This window comes from Labrus mixtus, chromosome 4, assembly GCF_963584025.1.
Source record: "Labrus mixtus chromosome 4, fLabMix1.1, whole genome shotgun sequence".
Lineage (NCBI taxonomy): Eukaryota > Metazoa > Chordata > Actinopteri > Labriformes > Labridae > Labrus > Labrus mixtus.
Window position 1 is genome coordinate 7,813,020 of NC_083615.1, and position 19,214 is coordinate 7,832,233.

At 40.1% G+C, this 19,214-nt stretch overlaps 1 protein-coding gene across 3 annotated transcripts in view; it reads left to right on the plus strand.

The window, feature by feature from the left end:
- The first annotated feature begins 2,099 nt into the window (after nucleotides 1–2,099).
- The window catches only part of ano3 (anoctamin 3), a 34,009-nt gene continuing 16,894 nt past the window's right edge, over nucleotides 2,100–19,214 (plus strand). For 2 of the 3 annotated variants that reach the window (XM_061035532.1, XM_061035534.1), the window contains exons 1-6: nucleotides 2,100–2,363; nucleotides 11,871–12,077; nucleotides 15,792–15,925; nucleotides 16,087–16,245; nucleotides 16,327–16,427; nucleotides 16,526–16,570. In XM_061035532.1, coding sequence (XP_060891515.1) covers nucleotides 2,249–2,363; nucleotides 11,871–12,077; nucleotides 15,792–15,925; nucleotides 16,087–16,245; nucleotides 16,327–16,427; nucleotides 16,526–16,570 — 761 coding nt within the window. In that variant the 5' untranslated portion in view covers nucleotides 2,100–2,248. The remainder of the gene's footprint in view (nucleotides 2,364–11,870; nucleotides 12,078–15,791; nucleotides 15,926–16,086; nucleotides 16,246–16,326; nucleotides 16,428–16,525; nucleotides 16,571–19,214) is intronic. The other variant, XM_061035533.1, reaches the window with a different exon arrangement.

Below are 19,214 nucleotides of genomic sequence, written 5' to 3' on the forward strand. Positions count from 1 at the left end.
AAAGCAGATGGTATTTGCATCTATGACAGATGCCAGACTATATTCCCCAGAATACCAGCAAAGACACAGACTGATACACTAAAATAGAAGCTCGGACAGAAATGTTTCCTGTGTTGCGGTGACCCTTTAAAATCTGACAACATCACAGCAGCATGTTCAATGTCTGCATGCACACGCAAACAACAGGAAACACAACAGCGCTGTCCCTCTCAGGAGTATCACGTCCTGATGGAGGTCGGCCGGTCTGTGTGGTTGAAATTGAGATAAAACCAGTGACCTTGCAGATAAACCAGGATTAGGTCTCCGTTGTTAATGATTTGCAGCTGAAGCTCTAAGGCAGAGTGTTAATGAGACAATAGTGTCTGATATGCCTGTATCATCCCTGAGGGGCAGACTGGGCGCCCTTTGAAGTTGGATGTGTGTCTAATAATAAAAGGCTACTAATTATTTTTTTCATTTCACATTTAAATGTAAGAAAATATCAGAAGAACTTTAAAATGTGTCTCAGCTATATTTACACTCAAGGAAATCAACTTGCTTTAAATGTATTAACACAGACTCAGACCTACACTCAATAAAAGGACAAAAGCTTGACAAAGGTAACACAAACATTTAAACACAAAGCTCCTGTGTGCAGGCCTATACCAAAGGAATATATTCTAGTGTCCTGGCAGCTGGCTGTGTAGGGACAGCTTCTTGGAATTGTGGGTAATGGGACAATGGACCTAAGTGTAATGTCACTTGCAGCTGCTCTGTTGAGATGATGTATTATATTATGTATCCTGTTACTGCTGTCATAGTTATGACGTGCAGTTATTTCTTTGGGGAGTGTTGAACAGTGAGTGCGTTTGGGTGCACTGGCTGTCATTCGTCCTTTGAGAATGATTGTGAGATATAAATGTCTCTCATAAAGGGCCTGTCTGAGACTGGAAGAACCGTTCTGCTGCACTTTTTAATCTACAGCGCTCAACAATATATTTAGATTTATAAAACAACAAACCAGTGGACGCGAGGACTTTAGTGCAATGATGTGAGTGCAGATTATAACAGAGCCAGCCAATGCACTCCATCAGTAAAGTGATAAAAACAACAAAGCAGTTAAATATTCTACAGTTCTACAATTCACTTAGCAGACGCTTTTATCCAGAGCGACATACATCGGAGCAGATAGCAGAGATATGTTGCTTAAATTTAGACATTTTACATTTCTGCTGCAAGAAAGCCAGTGTTATCAAACTATACTGCAGCATTTTTCCACCCTGCTAAGTTTTCATGAGTTGTAGCCTATGGGCTCTGGATGGAGGAATTCCCCCTCTGCCACTCAGCAGCATGCTGAGCACTGTAGTAGTCAGCCCAGCAATAGTATTGATTGTTATGAGCTTTTCTCACAGAGTCAGGGTTTGACAAGGCAAAAAAAAGTACAGCTTGAAAAAGTCAAATGGTTCACATTATTCTTGTAGTTCTTCATAAAGTTGCAGTGAAGCCTGACTCTTGGTGCCAACAAACTGTAGTGGCTTCTGTCAACAACACAATGTGGCCTTCTGTGTTTTATGTAGAAGATTACATGAAGTCCAGTTGGACTCATCGACTTTGTGCATGTGAAATAATGTAGGGCAGTTTGCTAAGAAAGTCTGTAGCCTATATTTAGGTCGATATCATTCAGATTGAGGCTACTTTACTTGTTCTTCAGGAAAGCAAAATGCTGAAAATAACTGCTTAAAGTAGGCTTAAATTATGGTTTGGACGAAAAAGATTAGTAAGTAAAGAAAAATAAAAGAATATTAGTGAAGATGTTGGACCATTACACAATATCTGAAGCCAGCCTTTCCATCATAATTTTTGTCTATATTCTTCAAATCATACTCTTCATCACTCTTAGTGACGCCTCGAGGTGCACGCAGCTTTCAGCACGTGAGTAAAAGACGATGATTGATGAGCGGATCGATACACGTCCTTGTCGGTCCATTTGAGATCTGCTCGCCCCAGGTCATTTCCCGCAGCTTATTTTTTAGTCTGTATATCAGTACTGAGAGGAGGGGGGGGGGGGGGGGGGCACGTGTCCATCTCAGGACCTCCCCTCCCTCCCGTCACCATGACAACAGCCGTGGATGGTGGTGCTGCTCGTGGTGGTTAGGGAGCGGAGGGGGAGCTTTTACACAGGTGTTGCTGGGCTTTGCGCATCGGCCGTGAGATCGTTTGGCAGGATGGGTGCTGCGAGAACACCTACGCACCCCCATCATAGTTTCCCATGTACTGTGCACTCCTGCTTTCTCAAACACGGAATTCAATTAACGCTGTGATCAGACTGAACGCCGCAATGGTGCACCACTCGGGCTCCATCCAGTCCTTCAAGCAGCAGAAAGGTTGGTCGCTAATGTGAAGATGATTACATTTTTACCTAAGTGGTGTGTGAGGTGACTTTTGCTCTGTAGTTACACAGTTTGAGACGGAAGGCGAGGCTCTGAAGTGTCGGGCTGTTGACTTGCTGTAAAAGTGTGACGCAGAGTTGGAGGATGAATCGTGAACCTTGTGCGCTTTGATGGCATCCCCTATCTCATTTAACATTGACAGTATCACACATGTCTTTTTTTTTTGTGAACCGGCCTGAAAAAATAGATCCTTTTTAAAAGCAGATATTTTTTTGACCCCTCTTCACAACTCTAGCAGTGCAGATGTTGTAAAGGTTGTTTTAAGTTGTGTCTGAACTTGCAGGGATTTTAGCTGCACTCGCAGTCTTAATGCATCGGCACTCAGGGAACTGCTTGATAAACAGTCACAGCAGCAGTGCAAACAGGCTGGTATTGGCAGAGAGAGAGCGTTTCATTGCATGTGTGCTTTGAGGAAAGAAACACAATGTTGGAAAGAAAACTGCAAGAGAATTTGTTGTGCAGCTGTAATATCCACACTCATCTCTTTGACAGTGATAATAGAATATACTGGAGGCTGTTTAAGGTCCCTGTCATTTATTAAAGTGGAAAAAAAAATGTTCTCTATCAGCTCTCTTAAAAGCTTTATCAGACATCAGACTCTTTTTCTTCTCTTTTTGCACCTTTGTGCATTTGACCAGCAGTAACTAAGGCTTACATTATGTCACAAACTGTTTAATGAAGTAAACATTGGAGCAGATTTCTTCACATCTTAAATTAAATATCAAGTCATCAATCTGCGTCTTCTGCTGTAGCAGTATTGATTTTACACTCTGAGTCGAGCTCTTTATAGAACATTAGCGACTCTCTAATACTTTGTCTTAATTATTCATATGCTTGGTGTCTATATTTAGACGTATGGTGAAGGAACATCTTGTTTTCATGCTGACACATACAGGTCCACAAACGGGGGAGCGGTGACCTGTTTTTTTGTTACCTGGGACTGATGAAAATGTGTGAGAGAGGATGAGAAGATGCTGAGGCTGAGTAGCTTGCAATCTGCTCGAGAGGCCGTTAGCTTTTCTGCTTTTGGTTGTTTTGTTTCCCATAAAAACAAACTGAAAGAGCAGGGGGAAAAAAGGAGAAAGGGAGAAACTATGTTTTTCTTGCAGCATGACCTGAATGATGTGTTTCTTCTGATTTTCTTTTTAAGTCTAAACACACACTTGTATGCTGTTCATTTTCTTAATGATCTTAAAGTGTTTGAGGCAGAACTGATCTGCTGTTTCAGCTTATCAACATTATATATTGTACTGTAAAACACTTCCTGGCTTTACTCCAGCCAACAGGAAACACTTAGCTGCAAAACATGATCAGATTTATGTGTAAAAATATCTGACTATAAAGTTTGAGGGCACACTGAATATTACATTGACTGCTAAGTGCACCGGTACAATGATAGTAAAAGGGGGAGATGTTGGCTCACAAAGTCATGCTAAAGCAAAAAAAAAATGATGCTGCACTTCCTCAGCCAAAGCCAAATAGCTCTCCCCCCCCCCCCATACCCCCCATCCACCCACCTCCCCCTGTGAGGGCTTTAAATTGAGCTTTTTTTTCGTTTAAGCCATTATAACTTTATAGGTGATGATTAAAATCTGAAATGTATTAACGGTCAACTAGAGGCCGATATAAGGAGGTGCATACTGCAGGTCTACAGTTAGAAAAGAGACACGGCTACTTGTCCTCCTGATTTCACGCAGCTGGTAATAACTAGAGAAATAAAGCCACACTTGGACTTCAAGTCACACATGACTCACAGCCATCTGACATTACTTCCATGGATTTGGGTGAATTTCAAATGTTCTTTGGCAGACTAATCATCAACTCAGATTCATCATCGGCACACTGTTGAAACTTATTGACACACTGAACTCTCAAACTCATCAAGTAAATAGAGAATGAAATGAAGTCTGGATCCTTTTAGTAAAGCTTTGGACATGCCTATACAGATTTCATTATACAGCTCCGTCCATAAGTCCATTCATCATTAGAAATACTAAATATATTTACTCTTTTGGAACTTTTTGACATGCAAATACGACAGGCATTAGATGGTTCTGGGTTGTCAGCTGTTTTTAGTTTAACTTGACACATGATGTGATACTCTGGGTCCTGGACAGTTACTATGACAAGACAAAACATTTACTTACTTCAGCTTGTAATAGTGATAAAACATTGTTTTACTTTATTTGTGATATTGTATGGGTCAAACATAAGGCAGATAATTGTCTGATTAATCGATAATGAATACGATGGTTAGTTGCAGCCCTGTTTTTGTTCAGCATTTGAGCAGGCAAAAAAAAAAAATTACAACACTTTTAGCCAACTTTTAAAGAATCAATATTATATTTAACTCAGCATCCTGCTCTTTTCCCTCCTGGAAACAATTGATGGATTAGGGATTAATTTTGTTTTCCCTTTGAAGAAGTTTGTTGTACATGCTCTGTTTGTGTTGGTTCAGTGGCTGCAGGAGTAAGTTTTAACTTTTGTGCATGTACAGTAAATGTGTGTGTGAGGCTGTGTGTGTGTGTGTGTGTTTGTGTGTAAACCTTTAGTTGCACAGTCCTAAGCAGGCCACCTGTCCTCTTATGCAAGCTGGCAGATGGTTTTATAGATAGAGACATTAATTTCAGGGCAGATTTGGGCAGAGAACATCCACAGTATCATCCACAATCCAACAGGCTTCTGCAGAATGTGAGGCAGACAACGGTTTTTATGTAAGATGAGCTGTGTATAAATATGCCTGTTCATGCGCTTTCCAAGTAGACAAACAGTTTACGAAACAACAAAACAAAGAGGCTTTTTTTTTGTTTTGTTTTCGGCGTCTTTGGTGTGGCACTTCCCACTTTCACAGTCTCTGAATAGTCTGCGTTTGTTTTTGTTGCTAGGTTATGAGAACAAAGCAGGCAGAAGTTCAGCTGGAAAACCCAACTTACTCAGGATTTGAATCACGTCCGCAGAAACGAACGGATTCCGGTAGAATTGAATTGTTTCGCCGTGAACTTTCCATTTCGTGTTGTTTGCGGCACACACAGGCCAGCTCCTGTCCCTGATGAGGTGTTTACGTGTACGCAGCCGAGGCTTATCAGAAAATCCTGTGACGTCGCAGACAGAAGCAATCAGCGGTCATAAGAAGATGCTGTGACGTTAAACCAGGCGGGGAGGGGGGGAAAAAATAGAGATTGAAAGAAAAGGAAGATGTTTAATCTGCTTCTGCACAAATGATGCAACCCAGGGTTTGCGCCAGGATTGTGTAATGAGGTCCTGAACCGTTTAAAGCGGGGCTAAAAAAGTGCCATCTGCTCTGAGGTGTGTTTAGCGGTCATGCTGTCGCGGCGTGAGGAACAGAGATGACCGATGACAGCATGTCTGTGCAGAGAGTCTGTGATTATAAAGTTGATTCTTCTGTTGATCAGTGTCACAGAGGCCTAACTGCAAATACGCGATGTAGAATATTTAAAACATGAAAAAGGTCCCCATGGGGTGAAACGAGGTGATGTTTTTCTTTAGTGAAGGTTACAAAACGGTCAGCCGCCGCAATTAGAGACTCCATGTTTTAATCACACATAAATGAGTTTCAGGTCAGGTCGATGTAAGCCGTTTTGACATAGACTCTCGTGCCATTAGCTGTATTGGACAGTGTGGAGAATGGACAGCTGTTGAGCCTATAATATACATCTTTCAGCATTTTTAATTTGAATAGTTAATCATGGTTTATCGTCATTGAGCACAGACATAGAAGAACAAGCCATCTATCATATGCAAATCTGCAACAACAACTACTTCACATGGGTGATAATATTTACAACACTATAAAAAATCATTTAAAAATGCAGTTCTGTCTAGCTTAAGCGTCATCATCTCAGTTTTTCTCATTGAGAAAAGGTCACAAACATGACATGAGTCTGTTCAAAAATCAGAAATCACTTCATAATCGAGAAAGAATGTAGAAAAGTCAAAGACTGAAATCACATTGTAATCAGAACAGCCTGTCATCAAAAACAGTTGTAGTTAACTTTAATTCAGGCGGAAAAGTTAAGAAGTTCTTTGTCGGCCCATGCCACAACAATCCTCTAAGTTTGATCTAAAACAGTCTGGTAGTTTGTCTGTAAACCTTCTGATAAATAAGACGGCTTGACCTCTACAGAGAAAAATAAATAAAACACTTTAAAGTGATTATATGTAGCCACGTTTGTTAATTTCCATGTGAAATGATTCTTCTCTCAGATCTTTATAAACCTGTTCCTACTGACATTAGGTGCACTAAATGTGTCTGTCCATGTCTATATGTATCCTGATAAAACTTCATAATGTGACTTTAAATGAAGGGTTCATGAGCTATTTTTATGGAGCGTCGTCTTAGTAGAGTCTTTTTAAAAATAGAAAATCACATTATACTGATATTCGCCATGAAATCTGGAGCTGCAAACCTACAGTCAGCGTTTTACTGGTGCAGCAGTTATGCTTCAGAAATGATGATGGTTATCAGCAGTAGCCTTAAAAAACACTTTAACCTGAAAAAAAAACTTTCAGAATAATTCTGAGTACTCATAATTTAGCATGGACCAGAAATAAATCTCCAAATGATTTCTGTATCTCGAGGAGCGATCCCTTGATCCTAACAGATATCACTCATCCTTCTGTTTTCCCACTTGGTCAGCGAGAATGAAAGGTGTCCCTGTAGCACTAACCGTGTATCCTAAGATATGAGCAGAATATTCAGCTGCTGCTAATGATACCGCTCTGAATGCTCCCTGTGAGCTCCCTCTTCTCCGTGTGCTTTGATACGGTGCCAGACGGAGGATGAAACTCACTTTAATTGCTTGGAGAACGTTTCTGCAGGCCTCGCCTCAGTCCTACCACCATGTGACACATTTTTATAAACGCACCACAGCAGCGCTTTGGACCTGTGTGTGTTTTTTAAACATTTTTCTTTTCTTCCTTGCCCACTCCTCTGCAGCAGGGATCCCCTGAAATGCCCTCCTCTGTATAAAGAGAGGCAGTAATGATGTTGGGTTTAAAAGCGCCTTGATTCAGAATGTTCCTATGCGGAGAACTATGACACTAAAAGCGCTACGGGCTGAGCGCGGATAAATAATTGAAGGTATAGAAACATAGAGGCATGACGGGAAACAACCCACTGACCTGAATTCTCTGTTTGCTACTTTGTGCTAAATCCTCTCAGATAAAGTCTCCATATACTTCATTTTTTTCGGCTCAGCTCTCCAACCGCGATTATGGGAATAAAAAAACGTGACTAGAAAGCGAACGTTATGTTCCCTTTTATACATTTGTGACTCTTTTTGATCAATTTCCCAGAATTCTTTTGCTTTCTCGATATCTGACAGCTTGTAATTGATCGTAAAATCCTTGATGAGCTCAAACGTAAGCCTCCAGCTGGCTCAGAGTATGTTGGCGACAGTCTCACTCAGACATATAGAGGAAACATAACGAGACACTGCCAGACAGGGATGTGTTCACGTCTTGTGAATGTGATAAAGGGAAACAACTTTTGACAGATAAACAAAACCAACCATTTTTAAGTGCTATGTTTGACTCAAGAAGAAACAACTCTTTTCTGTGTAAAAGACCACAGGATGCACAGAACAACAACAACAACAACAACAACAACAAAATAAATCCTTTGAATGTCACACCACATGTCTGTCATGGACAAGTCACACAGGAGGACTCCAAATCCCAGATCACGACCTTCCCTGAAGCCTGTCCAGCTCGCCCTCCTCTGGGGCCCTGCGTGGGTGTGTTTTGCGAGAACACACACACACACACAGGATTGTCGTCCAGGCAGTGTCATGCTGATGCACAGAAAATCTGGAGGTGTTTTTTTTTTATTTTTCCCGCATCACAGCTCAGCAAGCTTCCACCTCTTAGGCCTCTTGATCTGTTTCTTTTTTTTTTAAATCGTCACTGCTGCATCTTTTCTCCCTGTGCAGGACTCACAAACAGTGTGACAGCACCACAGATTCCCACTATACCCACTGGGACATACACACATTGAACCCATGCACACACACACACACACACACACACACACACACACACACACACACACACACACAGGATTATCTTTCTCCTGATAAACCAGCCTTAGCCAGTGCACAGCGAGATTAAACACAGGATTTCACATTAGATGAACCCGTTATATATTTATATAGACTTACACAATGCACTGTTTTCAGAAACCCTCCTGACTAGAATTCAACGACGCTTGCATGGCAAAATGGAGCATCTAAAAATTTCCACAGAGGGTGTGAGATTTGACCAGTTCATTTTTTTAACTGCACCTGCGCAAAATGTTTCCATGGAAGCATTTTCATACGGCACAATCCCATCCAATTTGTGGCTCTATTTTAAAACTTGCCGGGGGGGGGGGGGTCCCTTGGTACCAGTGAGCCTCGCCCCTACAGGCCCTATTAGCTCCCTCTGCTCTGATGTATCGTCTGAGGCTTGTTGAGCCATGCTGATGTCTGTTGGGATTAGCTACACATTATCTAGTCGAGTAAATGTACCTTTTTGGCAAGACTGTGCGGATGGATGCTAGGTAGCAGCCATCCGCTATTGATCAGTATAATGGAGAGAAAGATGGCAGGGTCTTCTTACTGAACTGTTATATTGAATAAAAACGAATCTACCAATCCGCAGAGACTGTGAAATTATGGCACTTTAGTGCTGGGAGCTTACAGCATGCTCAGATTTTCCAGCCACTCATAAAGCCTTCTGTTGTTGCTTTGTTTGTTTTTGAGAGAACCACACTCTCTGGCTCACTGGACCATAAAAACTCAGTTTTCTGAAATGTCATGGAATATGTAAATGCCAAAATAAGCCTCTTTGCAAAATAAAATCTCGACAACCTGCAGCTCAGGATTGATATCCTGAATATATTGGATTTTTTTTAAGATTGATTGAAAGATGAAAAGCAACAAAGAGGAACTCGAGGCTTGTGTACATTGGAGAAATAATGAACACGCTGGGGAAACAAGTGTTAGTCTGAAGACAATTTAACTTCAGCAGTTTTATTAATTTAAAGTTTACTATGGTCATATTTTGGACTGAGTAATCATGCTATTATACATCCAGAGATTCCCTATCATTAAAATAAATCTCTCTCATAAAAGTTATCTTAAGTAGTTTAAAGTTCAGTTGAAAGCGGTTCCAAAGCACGTCATTATTTCTAGTTTACACTCTCTGTTAATAACGGTAGAGCTTTAAGCTGGAGCTCACAGATTTCACTTATTTCATATCTGAGGGGCTTCACAGTTAATAAACAGTGCGATTAGTGATTCCCCTGAGCCTCTGAGCTCACATCTTTAAAAGGCTCCGCTCTCACCCAACAGCACGGGGGAACCCCTTCGAGATCACGACTTGAGAATGAGTTATTGAGCAGCTCGTGGTGCAGACCCCCAGGATGCAGAGAGTGAAATATCAATGCAGCTGAACGTTTCCAGAAGGTCACTGAGAGAAATTCTTCGCCGGAGGTCACGTTCCAATTTACGATAAGGAGAGAGAGAGAGAGCGAGAGTGCCTTCATCCATTTCATGAATAAATGTTGCAGCTGCAGAACAGTAGCTTCTGTCTGCTGTGAAGGTCAAATGCAACGACCTGCTTCCCCGTTCTGGACGTTCATTATTGTTATTAACCTCCGTGTTCCTCTTCACTATTCATCTTTACAGTATTGCTGAATCACTCTTTCATCAATCTGTCAGCCCCACTTTCAACATATCGCTCTTTTACTGCTGAAATAACCTTGAAAATGACCTCCGCTGGTAATAATAAAACAATGACATGCTAATGAGGAAGCTATGAAACAGAATAAATCAATAATGTTATTACACATGTCTGTGTTAATGTGGCTGCAGCACTGACAGGCGTGTATGTGTTGTTTAGTTGTGTGGTGCACCATTGTGCTCCCTTTTCTTATTGAGCTGAGTGATTTAATGAAGGGGGAGCGCTGATGGTTTAATGCACTCCTCTATGAAGGACAGACATTATCAGGCAACATTGGCCATAATAGGATTGACCAGCTGATGGCTGAAGTGATTTCTGCCAAACCCCCCCACCCCCCCCCCCCCCCCCCCCCTTCCACCCCCCCCTAACTTTTCAGTTCATGCACTCCATCTACTAAGTTGAGTATGTTTTTCGTTTGGATAAACCTAAACTTAAATGTCAGAAATGATCACATTAAAGGGATAATAGTTGTTTTTTTGAATTTGGGTTGTGTGGGGAACTTGTCAATAGTCAATCAGCATAGAGAAGACTGCAGGTCACTGAAGCTAAGCTATGTGTTGCTGCAGAGGAGGTCAGTTAAAACACGTACTTGAGCCACTTAAAAAAGTCCTACGTGTAAGATGACATTTCAGTTTAAGTGTATGCTTTAATTTGTGGCTATTTTCACAGCTTCACCCCTTTCTCTTGGAACTATTTTTCTATGCACATGTGACCCTGTTGATAAGAACCTCATTCAATCTCGATTAAAAAAAACAACTATCCCCGTAAAGAAAAACAACAAATACGACAAACAAACAAAGCAATGACTTTTGTAAATAGGCTTCTAATTTACAAGCATGATAAAAGAAATAGAGTCCTTTGTTGTAGTTTATTTAAAGAAATTAATAAAGGTATATATTTGCAAGATGTAGAGTTTAGCATGCTTACTCTCAATTTACTGTTTCAAATGAATAACTGAATAAATGCAAAATATAATGTAGCTGTAGGTACATTCATACAGACGTAAGTATTTATACTTACAATGTACCTACATTGATTGCAAACATTCACAATCTGAAGTAAAAAATCCTCTGAAAGATTTTCTATAAGCTCCCTTGGTTTTAGTTTTCAGCTTTAATATTGAATCCCAACCTGAAATAACCCTCGACATTATCAAAGTTATTTTCTAATACTTCATAAAGCTTCTTTTAGACCTACAAAGCTTTATTACACAACTGTTTTCACCGGCTGTACAGTCATTTCCAGGACAGGTGAGTTGACCTAGCCATTCGTTAGCCATTTGGCTGCTGACAGAAAGCTGACACATTCATGCAGTTGCACAGTACAAGCCGTGATGACCTCTGAATTCTCTGAAAAAGACTTTTGTGGAAATGCTATTTGCCGCTGCTGTTGCGTGACCATCCTAACCTCCTCCTTATGTAATGTGTTTTGTGTTTGTTGACATCAGAAACATTTAATAGGATGTATGTTTTTGGGGAAATTAGTTCACCCTGCAGAGCTTAATCCTATCAATCCTTTAATTCAGGTATCTCTGAATAACACGTTTATTTATCAGAGTAAGCATGCACGAATCAAACATTATATACATGAATAAATAAGCAAAATATAGATGTATTTTAGTATTTTCTTTTGAAATTCTGCATTTGATCCCATTTACTGCTGAAGTGACCTCCACCCTTCCTCTGCTGCTCTTCTCAGGCATGCACACCAGCATCAGCGAGATCCTGAAGGAGAAAAGCCTGAAGCCGTCTCGCCGCAGCCTGCCCTGCCTGGCCCAGAGCCAGACTCACCCCATCAACCTCAACCACTTCCTGTCTGTGCCACTGAGCCCAGAGCCCAAAGCCGACGTTGAGGGTCTGAGTCAGAGCATCAGCACCTCCTGCAGCCTCCTGCCCCCACAGACAGGTCAGTGTGTTCACAGGACAGCACTTAGAGAGTCCAGCTCCAGACATTTTCCAAAAGCCATTAGTGGAGAAGATGCTTCAGTCGTCAGAGAAGCTGGATCTGTTTACATCTCTGATGTGTGGGGATTTTTAGGTTGACCTTGTAGGTGACTTCCTTGGTTGGTCAAAATGTTAGAAGAGAATAAGATGCATATAACAGGGTTCATGTTACAGTGGAGAGAAGAACTAAAAAGCATTTTCACATTGTTAAAATGTTTCTCTTAGAAAATATATAAACATGTTTTTGCTTTCTAAATCTGGCTCATTATTTGGAATCCCACAGCTGGTAAATTCAAGGTACCATTAAGAACCAGAGTTACTGTTATTCAATCAGCTCTTTTTTTAACATGATACCTCCATATTCTGCATGGACTGCATTCAATGTTGTGTTCAGCAGGAACACAGTTGGTTGCTTGGGGATTTTAATTCTGTTGGTGACATTTAAAGTGTGTTCAGGATATTGATTGCACAGATTGTGTTACTGCTGCAGGGGATTAAGAAAACTCAGCCACATGTGTCTGGTGCTCTTTCAGAGGCAGTGAGAATTGGTGTAAAAAAATAATGTTTTTGTGAGGAAAACAATGCATCTCTGTTTGATAGTAGTTGATAGGAAAATTCCACTGTGCAGTGCTGCAACAAGTTGGCATTTCCCTGACCTTGAAACGCCCTTTTGCCCAACCCTTCAGTATCTCTCCCTGCTGAGTGCAGCGTGCAAAACTGAGATGCGAGTTTCATGCAGATGATGCAGTGTAAGGTGAGGTGTTGCTATTTTGGTGAAAACTATCTCTTTGAGCTAGAATTAGATGTCTGAGGTTGCGATGTGATTTGTCTTGGAATAGGGAGTGTCAGACAGAATAAGAAAGAGGAGACAGACCAAGCTGGTTTGCTAGACAAGGACACGGCCTCCCCTGTGAGAGATATGTTTGATAGGTCAAAGCTGGAAACACCGCTGCTTGAGAGGGAACACAAAATGTCAAACGTTAGGTCTCACTGTTTTCATAATCTCAGTAGAGCCTTCATGAGAATCAGAAACGTGCGGAACAGTTTCTTTTTTTTATGTGAATGATGCACTGACTACATCACAGACACATTTTAAAAACTTTTGTTGTCCCCATAGGGGGAATTTGCCTTCCACCGAGAGGATAAAAACACAATACAAACGAACATGTGGGACAGCACGTAACAATAAAACCATTGAAAAAACAAGTAAAAACACATCATTAAAGCATCACATGATTAAATGGGATTTCATGTTGCAAGTTAAATAAAGTGCCAAGCTCATACTGGATGATCAGAGCTTATTGAGCAGCCGAATGCTGCGTGGTACAAGCAATGTGGTGCCTCTTTTAGTCCTCATCCTGGTCATTCTGTACCTGCACCCAGAAGTCAAGAGTTCATACTCAGACCAAAGGGGGTGCAGAGGGGTCTGCTGTAATCTTATTGGATAAATTCAGGGTGTTCTGACCTGTCAGGTAGGAAATGCTGCACATTTGCTTCCCAGTTATCTTGCTGCCTATAGTTTAACATCCTTGAACAGTTTGTTCTTATTTTGTACAGACAATGCCCCCCAACTGTGAAAACAAAAGGTCAACACACACACACAACACCCCATGTACAGAGGCTGCAGTCCTTGTTGCACCGGTTGTAGGTCCCAAATTCATGCTACTGTTTGGTGCTATCATCCCTCACTCTCACTGCCACGTTTCCTGTTTCTCTACAGCTATCCTTTCTGAAATGAAGGAAAAAAATCTTAAAAAACAACAACAACTTCAATCCACATTTCAGCGTGAAAACTCAGCATGGTCCACCAGTGTAAAGTCAGACCGCTTTTTTATTCTTAACAGCACCAAAGTTTTGAGTCATTTTTCAGCTCAGTTGACATTTTTATTACAGAATCCAAATGGACTGTGTAGGCTGTCAGTATGAAGTGAAGTCACATTGATTATCTGTGATGAAAACTTATCATCACAATCAATATCCCACAGCTTTCTCGGCTGTGAGTAGCCTGACTGATTTAAGTCATGTATACTTGGAGGAATTGTTTTCCAAGGTTCATTCTGATGTCCCACACCGCCCGATGTTTTTACTCCAGCGAAATCAATAGCAAGCAGCAATGAGTACTTTCACTATTTGGTAGATGTAGGAGCCATAAATGTAAGTTGATTGTGTATTTGGTGTCATGGGTTGTTCACTGAGTGTGTTCACCGGAAATCTTGTGGTGCTGGCAGTGATTATATGGGCCGCACTCACCTGTTCACCTGGTTTTTGGCTTGGATGGAGAGAGGGGGTGAGCGTGGGAAGAGACAGTTTCTGTTGACCGCCACACTATACTGCACTGCGATCGCAAGTTTATTTGATGACCCGATAACAGCGGTTGTAGTATCTTGTTTTGTTTTTGGAAGAATAAAGGACTAAAGCATATTGGATCTGGAAGTCATTTATAACGACAGCGCGTCACAGCTTCACTCCCGTGTTTAGTCCCTCGCGGCAAACTTTCTGGCGACCTGCAAAGGCCGACATAGCCGCAATAGTAGAGATAAAGTGATTCTAATTCACACACTGTTCAGTTAGGACGTTAGAAATACACAGAAGTCTGGACACTTGCAATTGGCACTTCATAGACAAATGTCTCAAAGGTGCCAGCCTGGACCAGGAAGGGTGCTGATTAAAGTAAAACTAAAGACATAACATCCTTTCACAGACAGTGACTTCTGCATTTAAATAAAATTCAATAATCTCCAAGCACTATTTTTTTGGCTTGTTTAAATTAAGTGCTTCAAATAGACATAGATGAACCAATGGATTCATTATATATATATATATATATATATATATGAATAATTCTAGTTTTTCAAGAGGAATCATTTAAATGACAACCGAAGAAGACAAATGAAAGAGAGTCTCTTTGTAAAACCTACATAATGGACTTTCTGGAAGTATTCACAAGTACCATTTACATTTTGTGTTATTATGAACAGAGTGAAATATAAAGGCACATATACTTAAAGGTTACACCACTACTAGGAGTAGAAGTGGATGTTTTATGAGCCTAAGATTGTCATAATAAGCCCTCAAAATGTTGTGTCCCATCCTGAGGGATACAAGTTGCATCTATCCATGAGAATGAAGCAGTAAATCTACTTTTCCACGCTCATATAAGCAATATATGTGCTTATCACTGACAAAATATTGTTTTGCACAAGTTATTTTTAATGATGCAGGCGGGATTATTCTAGTTTGTGAAATATGAAGTTAATCTGATAAGGCATGAAAACCCTGAGCTCCTGGAGATGTCAGAAAGTAATTTCTCTGTGATTTTTTTTTGTCGGTGCTCAATTCAAATAATTCAATTCAAAATATATCACTGTGTGGGTTTAACAAACCTTTATTGTTTTTATGTATCATCAGTGGGATGCGTTTGAATTCAGGAAGGAAGGAAACAGGATTGGAACTCTTTCAACATCAGCGCATTGATTTCTTTAATTACTTCAAGGTGTTGCTGTCGCCCACATTTGAATAACTTAGATTTTCATTCGGCTCAGATCTCATTTCAATGTTGCCAATTGGATAAAAAAAAAAAAAAACGATTGACAAAAGACTTAACGCAGGTAGGAGACTGTTTGCAGCATTACCTGCTTCCTAACTGTCTCATTGATCATGCTCTGTTTGTCTGCAGCAGAGGACGGCAAGGATCACTGTGTGGTGGAGTCAGAGGCAACGACATGTGAGACGAGGGCAGACGAGTCCTTTCTGCTACAAAAGCGAACCGTGTTTCGAGCCAGATTTGAGGCTCGCACAGATTCAATTCAGGTACTACTCTGTCAGTAGTCCACGATTATTCCTATCAACATTCACATTTTTATACCCATGTACTGAAGGTGAATCGTATATTAACTGAAAAGTGTCAGGCATTATCAGAGCTGTACTCAGCGTCCCTGTATTAAAATTCAGAGGGGAAATGTTCATTTCAGCAAGGAAAGAATCGGGCTGTATCCTCTGGGCTGTTTTTCCGAGATGGGAAAAAGCGCATTGACTACATCCTGGTTTATAAGAAGTCCAGTCCACAGGTGGAGAAGAGGTGCACCTTTGAGAAAAATTTACGGGCTGAAGGTCTCATGCTGGAGAAGGAGGTATGAATTGTTTGATCTTTAATATTTTAGCTTCATTCTTCAACTTAGAACTCAAATTAAGTAGTTTGTTTGTTTTTCAAGCCCTCCTTGACAAACAACGACATCATGTTTGTGAAGATCCACGCTCCCTGGGATACACTTTGCAAATATGCAGAGCAAATGAACATCCGAATGCCTTTCAGGTAACAGCACTTAAACAAAGTGACCATTTATCTTTATCGCCAGTAAAAGTAAGCTTCTCTGCCACTTCCTCTAACTTGTTTTTTATTTCCTCTTTCAGGAAAAAATGCTACTTTACAGACTGGAAGAGCAAAACCCTGGGCAGGTAAGTCGATTTTTGGTAGTAGATGTTTTTTCTCTGTTGCTCTCTCGGGGCAGGAAGCTGGATGCTTCAGTGTCTCTAATGAAATTCACGAGCAACACAGCTGCGAGGCTTCAGCCCTAATGTGAGCAGTGGATGTTGTTGATGAGAGGCAAACAGATGAAGTTGAAATCAGATCATCTTTGTCGTTTTTTAACCTGATCACTGACAAACTATAAATAAGTCCGGGGTTAATACATCTCAGACTTTTCCCAGTCTCCCACATTTGATGGTGCTTCTAAACTTTCAGTTATATTTAGCTGCACGGTGTTATTTTTGTACTATTTAAGAGAGAGACGCTCTTCCACTTTGATGTGATGTTCAAGTGTTGACCAAGCTCCTCACAGGAATACAAATTTCCATCTCTGTGTCTCAATGAAATGCAGATAGATTCTACAAATTCTATTTATAAATAAACAGAGCATCTTTTAATTTGAAGATCTTTGGTTAACAAACTGCACGCACATTTCAATTCTAAAAGCTGACAAACTTTCTTTAAAATCTCTTAATAGGCCTTAAAAAACTTTATTTTTTTCACTTTACATCCATGACCATGAACTCAACATTTTCATGTTAAACTTAAATAATTTAGGATATTTCACATTAGAAATATGTATTCTCTGGGAGTTTGAATTAAGTCGCTCATAATATTCCAAAGGACTATATTGTGCTACAAAAAAAGACCCAGCTAATCATCTATGTTGGCAAAGTTCAGCGAAAATGTAAAGTGAATTTACAAAATGACTAAAATGATCTGCAGATTTTGAGCCTAGTTTTCCTTGATCACACTATGATGGGCCTGAGAGGTGAAAACTGTTTGTGTTTAACCTTTTAATATTGAATTGCTACTATAGAGAATATGAAATCTAAATTCAGAGGCTTTAAACCTGAAGTCATCATACGTTTCTCAGCATTGTTGATCACTCCAGTAATGAGTGGTAAATGATGTTAAAGCCAGAGCATTAATGGCAGACGTTCGTGCACAAGCTTTGAATTAGCCCTCCTAATAGGCAAGAGTTAGTGTAGCGTGATATTACTGGTCTTGATTGGAGTTCTGTTATCTCCTTAAATGCAAACTGGGGTGACTCGTTTCTTCAGTCTTCATGCTCTGTTTTCACCGAGCTTTGATAGAATCATCAACAAGGAAAGGTGTGACAGTAATATTAAAATATTAAAAAAATCAGGCGGATTGATACACTGTAGAAATAATATATATCATATAACATTATGGAAAGAAATACAAATAGTGATTAGACAATCCCAAAGTTGAGTTGACATTATGGACAATATTCATGTTTCCCTGTACGTACCATAACATATTTCATGCTTTGAGGAGGCAAACACCTACACACACAGCAGCTAAAACCACAAAGATAACAGTCGCTCGCCCCCCTGTCCAACTGAGAACAAGCACTTTAAATCTTGTGTAAGTGTAATCTTAGTCACAGCGCACAATGGGGACCATTATTTATACCACAGTGCTTCTGCAGTCTTTCACTAAGCTGCTGCTCTGGTAAAGAAAAATCTGCCTGAGTGGTAAATAGGCTTTATGTGTTTACTAATGGTCTGTCACTTCATGTCCATATAAAGCTGAACAAATGGACCTTGTGCAGGTGTTGGCAGCTTTCTAGATTGAAATCATTACTTTATGTACAATACCAGTCCTCTTCACAACATTTATAAAAAATGTTCTCCAGCAAACAGCGTCTTTTCCCCCCAGAAATCCCATTTATATTCGTTCAGTCCATATTAGACTGAAGCCTAACATATGAGGCACTTCTCAGAGAACGGTGGGCAAACATGATGTGTTGCCTCTATAGGGATTTTTTTTGTTCTGTTGACTGGTACACTATTACTACTCTCAAATAACTCAACAACTATGATGGATTAAACCCTGTAAAATCCTGACATTTCTTGCAATAATATGGTTAACATGTCCTCGATTGATCAGCAACTGACAAGACACTAGATGGTACATTTTTGATAACTCATCAACTACAAAAACAGTTCTATCGTATTGTGACACTATAAAACAGAAATGCTAGCTAAAAGTGGTTGAATGCTAACTTAGCTGTTTTAGCATACAACTAATTCCTAGCTAAAATATCAGTTTCTAAGGAATGTGCCCCATCTCTCTCTTACTGTGATGTATCACCTTCAATTTTAGCAAGGAAGTCGTTGTCAGTTTATTTTTTTGACTGAAGATTTTGAGTTACCAAAAATGTCATGTAACACGAGGTATGGCCAAAGTTTGCTCCAAATTTCACTATTCATTTCAATTTTACTTGTTGAACAGTAAGTAATAAGTACAGTCCCATAAACTTCAGCTGTACTTTGTGTTAAGTGCTTATAGGTACATTTTAGTTTGTAACACGCTAAAATAAGATGAAAATGGTAAACATTACACCTGCTAAACATCCGCATGTTTGATTGCCACATTAGCATGTTGATGTTAGCGTTAAACTCAAAGCATTGCTGCATAAACAGCCTTACAAAGCTCCTAGCATGACTGTTGGCTATAAGTCTTCTCTTATTTATGAAGTCAATTTCACATTAACAAATAAAACAATATAAAACGCATCCCTTCTAGACTTCACACAGTTTTTAA